General features: G+C 46.6%; 1 protein-coding gene across 1 annotated transcript; it reads right to left on the bottom strand.

Annotated features, from left to right (window-relative positions):
* Nucleotides 1–1,417: 1,417 nt before the first annotated feature.
* Nucleotides 1,418–2,551, bottom strand: HTR1D (5-hydroxytryptamine receptor 1D). Its single transcript, XM_068969225.1, has one exon. The coding sequence runs from the start codon at nucleotides 2,549–2,551 to the stop codon at nucleotides 1,418–1,420; it is 1,134 nt and encodes a 377-aa protein (XP_068825326.1).
* Between the last annotated feature and the right edge of the window lie 8,399 nt (nucleotides 2,552–10,950).

The following is a 10,950-nucleotide window of genomic DNA, read 5'->3' as shown; positions in this document are numbered from 1 at the left end:
TCATTTTACATTTGAGGAATGTGAGGTAAAGAGAGATCAAGAAACTTGTCCAAGGTCATTCATCCAGGTAGAAATTGGTAGTACTTGGATTTGAACTGAGGCATCAGGTCCTCAGCTCTAATCATCATGTTATATTGACTTCCATTGTTATGGGACTTCCCAGGTGGTGCTAGTGATAAAGAATCCACCTGCGATGCAGGAGATATAAAGAGACGGGAGTTCGATGCCTCGGTTGGGAAGATCCCCTGGAGGAGGGCATGGCAACCCACTCCAGGATTCTTGCCTGGAGAATCCCGTGGACAGAGGAGCCTGGCAGGCTACAGTCCATAGGGTCTCACAGAGTTGGTCACAACTGAAGTGACTTAGCATGCACCGTTGTTATCAGACTCCAATCAAACAATAAATACCAGGATTCTGGCACAGGGCCTGGCGTGTGGTAAGTGCTCAATAAATACTAGAGACTAAATTGAATTGAAAAGTCCCTGCATCCAGGGAGGGAGTAAAAACTACTCAAAGACTTTACTGATAACAATGTCTCATGCTTTTTATTTGGCAAGACTCAACACCTTAAGATCTCTAATGAGAATGGGATGTAAAAAAATAATTCAGGAAAAAAGTTCAGAATGGTGTTCCATTGAAAGCCTGGTAGGTGCAAATTCTGTCAGTCCACTTCCATGGGGGTAAATTGTGGGTTTTAACTTCAGAACATTCAGATGGTGCAGAAGGAGGATGGGTAGCTGATCTGGTCCCAGCCATCCACTCTCCTGCCCCTGGCTTCTGAATCTCTCTCTGTTACTCTGTATCCATCACTCTATATCACTGGCACCTCAAATGCTGACTCCTTCCTCATGAACAACTAAAGGAGATTCAATCTAAGAAGGACTCAGTGGAAGAAATACTTGGGTGTTATTTTTCAACTAAGGCACCGCATGGAATGGAAACCCTCCATCCAACTCCAATTCTGTTTCAACTCAGGTCATTCATCTCACTGACTCTCTTTAGTGGTGGTGGTGGTTTAGTTGCTAAGTCATGTCTGACTCTTGTGATTTAGACCTCCATACAAAAGTTAGGTAGATCAGAAAGCCTCCCGTTTTGAACTTGGGGTCTTTCTACAGAGTCAGCCAGCTTTCTGTCCAAATTGCATCAGTGAGGAAACCTGTAGGTCACATTCTTTCCAACATGGATGAACCATGAAAATATATTACACTAAGTAAAGTCTTGCCCTCTTTCACACAGCTGCCCAGCTTTTGGTGGCTCAGAAGTCAAGACAACAGCAAAAAAGAACACTGGACAATTCTATCAACTGGACCAAACCCCAAGATATCGGAACTAACCCAACTCTCAGGAAAAATAAAAAAGATAATTTCCAGTTGGTTTTCAGGACATAAAAGGTATCAAGAGTCACCATCAAATAAGACTAAGAGGTTTTCCTGAAACGGACAACTTTCTGAAACGCTTGCCGAAACTCTTCGTTAAACACAGTATAGATTATTGGATTGATGAGGGAGTTCAGATAGCCTAGCCAGGTGAAAAAGTCAAAAAGTGCTGGGGGGATCCAGCAGGAGTCTCTGCAGATGGGAAGGACCAGAGATGCTACAAAGAAGGGCAGCCAGCAGACGATAAAGGCCCCCAGGATGATCCCCAGGGTTTTTGTGGCTTTCCTCTCCCGGGCAGCAGAAATCCTCTTGCGTTCCAGGACACTATCGGCAAGCTTGATTTTCACGTGGTTAAAAAAGAAAGGGGAGCCGGCTGAATGAGAATGCCCCCCGTGAAGGCTGGGGTTGAGCGAGCACAGCGAGGACCCTGCAGAGCCTGTGATGAGATGCGCGGTGGTGAAGCGCTTCCCGTAGAGGGACGGCGGATTCAGGATGCGGTTCCGGGCGGCCATGTAGATACGGCCGTAGAGGATGATGAGCAACACGGACGGGATGTAGAAGGCCCCACAGGTGGAGTAGATGGTGTAGGAGATCTGAGACGTGTTCACCAGGCAGTCCGACGTCTCTTCGTGAGTTTTGGCCTGCCGCCAAAAGAGGGGTGGGATGGAGATACAGACGGAGATGGCCCAGACCACGGCGATCATGGCGGCCGCGTGGCGCACCGTCCGGCGTTTACTGTACTCCAGCGCATCCGTGATGGCCCAGTACCTGTCCAGAGCAATGACACAGAGATGCAGGATGGAGGCCGTGCAGCATGTGACGTCAGAAGACAGCCAGATGTCACACAGGAGTTGGCCGAAGCTCCAGGTGTGGGTGGTGGTGTAGGCGATGCTGATGGGCATGACCAAGACGGAAACCAACAGGTCCGTCATCGCCAGGGAGCCAACGAGGCAGTTGGCTGGGCTGCGGAGCTTCCTGGTCAGGAAGATGGTGGTGAGCACAAAGGCATTGGAAAGGACTGTGGCCAGGGTGACGATGGAAAGGAGCACGGCGAGAGCAATCTTGAGGGCTTGGAGCGTCCCTGGGTCCCAAGCGCCTGGAGTTTCTGTGGCATTCAGGGATCTGTTGGGAGCCCCCTGCAGAAGACCTTCTACTGACTGGTTTGGGGGGGACATTCTCGGTGGCTGTGTCTTTCCGCAGACTTTCACATACACAGCTCCTTCTTTCACACTTGTCCTGCTCACAGAATAAGGTCATCCTTCTGTTTCACGCTGGTGGGAGGCAGCCATCAGAACAGAACCCAGCGAAAAGCCCTCAAAACTCGACCGTTTAAAAGAACACTGAGGTGACTACCACCTGGTAGTTAAAGGTCTTTCCTAAATCAGATGAATCCCAAGATGTCTCACTGTTCTGGAACTTTGCCCAGCAACTGATCAGGCGTTGAGGACACATGCTGGATTTGTTAGGCATTTACCAGGATATCAAAACAGTCTCAGCAATGCTCTGGAATTCTTGCTTTTGGCATTCTGGCTCCTTCCAAAGCTTGAGAGATAAATGTGTTTAGTGAGAACTTAAGAATTTCCTCCATTCTATTCTGAGAAGATTCTGGATTTCAGGTCACCCCTGGGGATTTTTTTTTTTTTTTTTTAACCAGAGACAAAAAAAAGTGCCAGCTGATTCAGAGAGACAGTGCAGTCACCAGCTCAGTTTTCCCAGGTTCGTCTGCATGTGTCATGAGGTAGTTAACTTTGGTTCCTGTCCCACTAAACGTCTGGAGCCTGAACAGACAAAACATTCCAGTTACCAAGACTCGAAGAATGCCTAAGCTGGGAGGAGGCAACACAAAGAGATCACTGTGGGTTCATCCCGAAAGGCACGTGTTCAGAAGTTCTGGGGGTTAAGGAAAGACAAAAAGCAGAGTTAGGTTCTAGAAGGACAGTTTAGATGTTTGAGATTAACCGTAAGATTAAAAGGATACTGTTTAGTGCTGGCAGTCGTGCAACCAAACTGGCATTTTCACACGGGTCTGGAGAAGACAGGGGAGGGCAAGGAGCCCCACCCCCACAATTCTCAGAGGGGGCACGGTATCACAGCTGTTGGACGTATCACAGGTTTCTTACAAGTACATGAAACTAGCTCTGTGCATTGTGAATCAGAAATCATCCTATTTATTCAGCAACAATGGAACCTAAACAAAAATAACTGTACACACACACATACACACACACACAGAGGCCACTGGGAAAGATACCAAATTGTTACCATGTACTTCTCTAGGAATTGGGGAGGGGGTGGTGACCTTTTTCATATCATATGAGTTTTCCAAATTTCCTAGAGTGAGCATATATGACTCTTAAAATCAAAAGTGCAAACAACACCTTTTCGTTAAGCAAAGAAATTGAACTGCAGGGAACTTCCTGGTGGTCCAATGATAAAGACTCCTCACTTTCATGACCGTGGGCCTGGGTTTGATCCTTGGTTGGGGAACTAAGATTCCACGAGCCATGTGGCCAAAAAAAAAAAAAAAGAAAAAATTAACTGCAAAAATAAAAATCCTGTGCCTTTTTTCATGGTGAAATTTGAAATACAAAAATAAAATTGGCTTTGCAAATGAGAATTGGAAATTAAGTCACAAAACAATCTTGAAGAATCATTTTCTTTGCTTTTCTGTGTCTGTGGACTTGAATCTGGGTTTCAGTATTTGGGACACGGGCAAGTCCTGGTATCTGAAGTCTACAAGGTCTGGCAGGCAGCCCCTGGGTGTATGGGGTCAGCAATAAGAATGCTAAGATCCCTTAGCCCCATCAATAACCCTACTGTGTCTCCCCTCATCTTGTGTGGAGTGCTACGACTCCACTAGGAATCCCTATGATTCATTTATCATTATCTCTTCCAGCTCAACTTAGCAAACAGGTCTTGCCCTGAAAGCATTCACAGCCCAGGAAGGGAGGCAGACATGTAGTGTCAAGGACCCTGGGATGGAGCTGGCAAGGCAGAATATATATTATATACACATGCTTTTCTAAAAAACGTGATATCAGCAGCTGGTGGGATCTTAGTTCCCCTACCAGGGTTCGAAACCCGAGTCCCCTGTGTTTTGCAAGGCAGAGTCTTAACCCCTGGACCCCCAGCGAAGTCTTCACAATTTCAGTCTTAAGGACTGCATGTTGTTCCGTTGGTTGACTACATTAAGGAGAAGGGTCTCAGTAGTCAAAGTCAAGAGGGATGGCATTCCTGGTGGCTGGAAAGATGAGAATAGAGGCCTGGAGGCTGGAGTCCAGAGATTAGAGGATCAGGCGTGCGGGGTGGGGTGGGGGGCGGAGCGGGGGCAGCAGGGCACGGGGTAAGAGTCTCGCTTGGACTGGGGCAATCTAGGCTCTAATCCTTGTTCTACCCCAGCCGTCCTGTATGACCTTGGGCAAGTCCTTGCCTCAGATTTCTTTCCCAAAACAGGAGCCACCCCACCTGCCAACCAGAACTGCTGCGGGGCTTTCATTGCTCCTGGCAAGGTCAGCCTTTGAAACCCACTAAAAGCCCGAGATGTCAAGAATCATGGTCATCCTACTTTCTTCCTTCTGCTCGGCTCAGGGCTTTGTTGGAGAAGTTCAGTCTCTGGCTGTTGAGCTGTTTATTTTTGATTTAATTACTAACTTGGCTGTGTTGGGTCGTAGCTGTGGGACACAGGGGCTCTGTTGTGTCGTGTGGGCTCTTTTGTTGCAGCATGAGAATTCTCCTGATGTGGCCCCTGCACACAGTAGCTGTAGTACGCAGGCCTAGTTATTCCTCATGACATGTGGGATCTGAGTTCCTGGACCAGGATCGAACCCACATTCCTTGCAATGGAAGGCGGATTCTTAACGGTTGAGCCACAAGGGAAGTCCCTACTGATTGATTTTAAATCAATAAGAAGCTAAACGTACAAAATGGTAGTTTCCCCCTCATGCCCCAAAAGTGTGCTTTGTCTTTAAAAAAAATATCTGCTTAGAGGAGGGAAAACAGCCTGAGTTAAGAAAACCCTTCTTAAGCTGCTTGTTCTGAAACATTCCCCGAATTTGAGGAATATTAGCATCGCACCTTTGATGGAGCTCTTGGTATGTTCCAGGGTGGGACCCACTCCACCCATGGCCCCCAACTGACAAATGAACCAATCAGCGCTCAGAAAGGTGATGTCACCTGCCCCAAGGTCACCAGTGGAAGTGGAAAAACCGGGTCCAGGGTCAACTCTGACATTTCTACTCTCCACACTGCCTCAGTTCAGGAAGAAAAGCCTTCTGGCATGTTTGCTTCTAGGCATGAAGCTGGTTTGGGATCTCCTGGAGATAAAGGAAAATGGTGATTACTTCACGCTACCCCACCCCACTCCTTGTCCCATCCTCCACCCCCAAAGGCCTCAGGCTGAAGCTCTCCTTTGGTTCACGGGAAAATGTGAAGTCAGGTTGGACTGTTCGGAGTTTTCTTCCCTCCAGACGGTCTGGGTGAGCGAGGTGGCGTCATTTCCCACGGAAGGCTGGTGTGCTTGCCCCACAAACCCAGGCGGTCACTCCTTGGGTTCCAGGCATTCCAATGACCTCATTCCAGTGAAAGGCATGGGCTCAGAAAGGCCCAGGAGGCTGGTGGGTGACATCTTGGGAAGAAGGACAGTGCGGATTGCCTTGGTCAGGAATGCCAGGCTGGAGCTTTGTAGGAAGCCACATGATTCTTTTTTTTTTAATTAATTTTTATTGGCGTACAGCTGCTTTACAATGTTGTGTTAGTTTCTGCTGTACAGCAAAAGGGAATCAGTTATATGAATACATCTGTCTTCTCTTTTTTGGATTTCCTTCCCATTTAGCTCACCACAGAGCACTGAGTAGAGTTCCCTGTGCTCTACAGTAGGTGCTCATTAGCTATCTATTTGATACACATTAGTGTATGTATGTCGATCCCAATCTCCCAGCTCATCCCTTCCCCATTCACCCTTTGGTATCCATAAGTTTGTTCCCTACATCTGTGTCTCTATTTCTGCTTTGCAGAAGATTTGGTACATCTGTCCAAATCTTTGTAAATTCCATATAGAAGCATTAATATGCAATATCTGTTTTTCTCTTTCTGATCTACTTCACTCTGTATGACAGCTTCTAGGTCTATCCATGTCTCTGCAAATAACACTATTTTGTTCCTTTTATGGCTGAGTAATATTCCACTGTTTATATCTGCCACTTGGGAGTCACGTGATTCGGAGGCTGTCTCCTGCCTACCATTCTTCCCCAACTTGAACAAAGTTGGGGGAATTTCCCACAATCCAGCTACCTTTGGAGACAGAGACTCTAGGTCCATAGTCAACCCTCCCATCAAATAATAAGATAAAAAACAGAAATCTTATGTAATTTCAAATTATAAGGTAAAAAAACAGAAATTCAAACAATGAGCTCCTGCCTTCAGTCAGCAGGTAGGTAAAAAATTTTAATCTAGTTGTGTCGTGTCATTTGGTAAAGGTGGGAGCAACAGAAATGATCACCTCCCACTGGTTAGGTATACTTTGGAGGACACTTGTTAGCAAACAGTTTGGCCTTATGTCATAAATCTAAAACTGTAATAACCACCTCATGACCCAGTAATTCCACTCCCAGGTATACAAGACAGAGAAACTTTTCAGTGTGTTCCCCGGCAGACAGCAACAAGAATAATCACAGCAGTAATGAGTAACAGCTAACAACTGGAAGCCACCCAAGCATCCATCAGGAGCAGGATGGCAGAACGTGGTATATTCCTGTGCCGGCTGCTAGAGCAGCAAGACTGGGTAAATCAAAGCGCGTGCAGAACAGGGCCAACAACAAAAACATGCCAGAAGAAACAAACTGTTTAAGGATATAAATATATGTGGCAAAGCCATAAGGAAAAGCAAGGAAACATTCAACATAAAACTCAGGGGAATTCCCTGGCAGTCCAGAGCTCTCATTAGAGGGGGAGTGGGTTTAATCCCCGGTCAGGGAATTAAAATCCCACAAGCGGTGTAGTAAATAAATAAATTGAAATAGCAATAAAATTCAAGCTAGTGGTTACCACTAGAGAGGAAAGGAAACAGGGATGTTATCATCACAGAAGGGTTTTAAAGGTATCAGTGATGTTTTTTAAGGCAGTAGTGAGTACATGGTTGGTAACTGTTAGTCTTCAATCTGTAAGTATGTTTTATAAATACATTCACACACACATATTCTTTTGTAGGGAATTGATATTTTCATATTTTTTCTTAATCAATTTTGTACATTATAAAAAAGAAAAGCATATAACCAGCACTGGTAGTACTGGAACCAGCATTGATACCTTGATTTTGACACGTCAATATCTATCCATACATCCTAGTCCCAAATTTCTGAGTTCTGATCCCAGCTCTGCCACTGATCAGGGTAATCATGGGCAAGACATGATTTCTGTTTGACCCTCAGTTTCTTTGTTTGTAAAAAACAGGAACATTAGCATGGCTATGCTGCCCCAAAGGGGTGTTTCAATAAAATCATATACCTGATAAGATGTAATTGTTGCATCCTGGACAAATGTAACCATAATAACAGAGCTGGAGGGGAATGGCTATAAGCATACATTTTGGGTCAGGCAGGCTCAAGCCCCAAACCCTGTCGCTCCACTTTCTTGCTGTGACCATTGGGTAAGTTACTTAAGCTCTCCGAGTTCCAGTGATGATGTGATAATTCACACCTTACCAGAATTTAGGGAGAACTGATTAGAGCATGGATCTTAATGCCCAGCATAGCAAATGATGACTTCTCTGGTTTCTCCAGGATGGATCCAACCATGTTCAGGTCTCCAGGCAGCAAGGTCTCTTCCTTCACTAGGAATAAGGCATCACTGTCCATTTTAGCGAGTGATGTCACCATTGTCAGAACTACCAGCTGTACCCGGGAGCTTCTCCCCTGCCCACCACAGTCCTGGCAGCCATCAAAGCAGAAGTTAGGACCTTCCTCAGCCTCTCCTGGGAGAAGGAAACGACAACCCACTCCAGTATTCTTGCCTGGAACCTCCCATGGCAGGCTATAGTCCATGGGGCTGCAAAGAGTCAGACATGAGTGAGTGACTTCACTTTCACTTGCAGCCTCTCCTGAGCCAATGCAGCATCTTCCCTGGAGTCCACATCACACAGACTCTAGCCATATCATACGCCTCCCAGCGCCAACGTCTCTGCAGTGGGGTAGAGAGGAAAAAGCAGCAACGCCTGGGTCACAGGCTACCTCTGACCACAGCTGGCTGGACCAGGGTGGACTTGTGAGCCAAAACAAGCCAGCAGGTTCTCTCTTGGGAATTTAAATTGGAGACTGTGAACAGCTGGATGGAGGGAGAGCTGATGCAGGGGGAGCAGCTCGAATGCTAAGGATTCTGGGGCAGGAACTGGGCCACAGCCGTGACCAAGGGGCACGTAGTGGTGGGAGGTGGGGTGGGAAAAGCCATCAGTAAACAACCAACCAACAGGTCCGCAGAGAGAGGCGGGAGGACAGGGCACACGGAGAAGGGAGCAGGGAGACGGGAGACCCACCTGCCCCAGGAGAGGAGAAGGAAGGAGCCTTCCAAGCCCAGTGAATTCTCCTTACCCTTAGATGTCTATGAGCAGCCTCTGGACCAAGGAAACCTCATTTGTAGCAACTTACACTTTTCCTGTTGAGCCAGTTCAAATGGACACAACAGGCCGGGAGACAGAGAAATCAGACAGAAGATTTTCAGCTCCTTGCCACCAAACAATCCCTGCTGGGGACAGAGGCAAGTCACTTCACCTCCTGTGCTTTTCTTTCTCATCTGTAAATTGGGGTCCTAACGCCTTTTGCCCAGAACTGCTATGTGGATTCCGGGAAGGCAGTCACCGCAGACGTCCTTTTTAATCCCTCTTAACTAAGGCTTCCCACCCAGGGCTCAACTCCTCCAGCCTGCAGAAGAATCGTCACCTCCCCTTTCAGAAGGAGCTTTATTTTAACCGAGTGAGTCATAAAACCTTGCCAGAAACAAAGAGGATGTATGGGTTTAATGTATCCTAAGAAGTCTGTCCTATCCTTTTGGAGGGGAAAAAAAAAAACCCCACCAACAAGCTGTGAGAAAGGTTTGATGCAGCAGAATCAATGCCCCACAGAGGAATTCGTGTCTGTTTTTTCTCTGGAAGCTGTGCGGTACGGAGGAGCGAGCCCTGAACGGGGAAACCATTCTCCTCAAATCTGAACACTGCTTTATATTTTACAAAGCACATCCACAGCTGTTATTTCATCTATTCTCTCTACTGCATGGGACCTCCCACAGTCTCAGTCTCTGTAAAATCAGGGTATCAAGTCTGTCTCCCACGGGTGAAATAAATATGAGAGGAAGATTAAAAATTTTTAATAGGAGCGTGTGTCCATCTATGCATCAATCAGTATATCCGTAAACGAATGCAAGTTTTGAAATCTAGTCAGTTTCTTGAGCAAGTCAACATTTCACCTCAATTATAAAATCTGGAGAAAGGGGACTTCCTTGGTGATCCAGTAGCTAAGAATCCTCCTTCCAATGCAGGGGACATGGGTTCGATCCCTGGCCAGGGAACTAAGATCCCACATGCTGCCGGGAAGCTAAGCTCAGCTGCTGCAACTAGAGAAGCTTGTGTGCCGCAACAAAGACTCAGCAGAGTCATAATAAAGTAGTAACAAAATAAAATGACCTCTTAAAAAATCTGGCGAATGTCGAAAAATCAAAAGCAGCCAAACCTCTGAGCTAGAACTTCTGCTCCCAGATATATACACAATAAAAACATGGACAAAAGTTCACCAAGAGGCATGTGCAAGAATTATTCATAACAGCACTATTGAGCAACCCCAAACCAGAAGCCACCCAAAGGTCAACAGTCGAATGGATAAATCCACTGAGGCATATTCCTACAGCGGAATACTACAGGTCAGTGAGAGTGAACCCCACCTCCCTGCCCCACTCAGCCATGTGGATGAACTTCACGGAACAGAAGACACTCAATGCTATGACCCCACGTGTGAGTCTAGCTTCATAAAGTTCATGAATGGGCAAACCTGATCTGCTGTGATGGGAGTCATGTTAGTGTGTTGGGGAGGGAATATGAGAGGGGCTGCTGGGTGAAGGTCATATGGTCTGCCCGCTACATGTGAACTTTCAAGTGGTGAACTTTCAAAGATGCTTGCATCTGGTTCCAGCAAGGAACCAGAACCTGTGCCATCAACCTCAGGCGTGAGTGAAACTGCAGCTTGCCCTCCGTCTCCAGTTGCTGACGGATCCTTCAGATCTACCATCTCCTGCCTCTCCTCCCGCCTGCCATTAGTGACCCTACTTGCCTGTTCCCTCGATGCCAGCCCTTGGAGATGCCAGCTGTTATGCTCTACCACTGTACTTCTCTAGGTACTGCACTATAAAATTTAAAATGCTTTATTTTCTGTTTTTGAAAATGTATTATTTGTGTGAAAAGTATTAGAGACCTATCACACAGTATTATGTACCTGATTGCGTTAGTTGGGTACCTAGGCTAATGGGATTGGACTTGCGAACGAATTGGACTTGCGCTCTCAGAACAGAATTCATTTGTATGGAGGGAACTTCCTGT

This window comes from Capricornis sumatraensis, chromosome 3, assembly GCF_032405125.1.
Source record: "Capricornis sumatraensis isolate serow.1 chromosome 3, serow.2, whole genome shotgun sequence".
NCBI lineage: Eukaryota > Metazoa > Chordata > Mammalia > Artiodactyla > Bovidae > Capricornis > Capricornis sumatraensis.
This window is presented reverse-complemented; position numbering and strand designations above follow the sequence as displayed.

Bases quoted from the DNA above. Each gene is read 5' to 3' on its own strand.
- HTR1D (XM_068969225.1), bottom strand. From the start codon at position 2,551: ATGTCCCCCCCAAACCAGTCAGTAGAAGGTCTTCTGCAGGGGGCTCCC.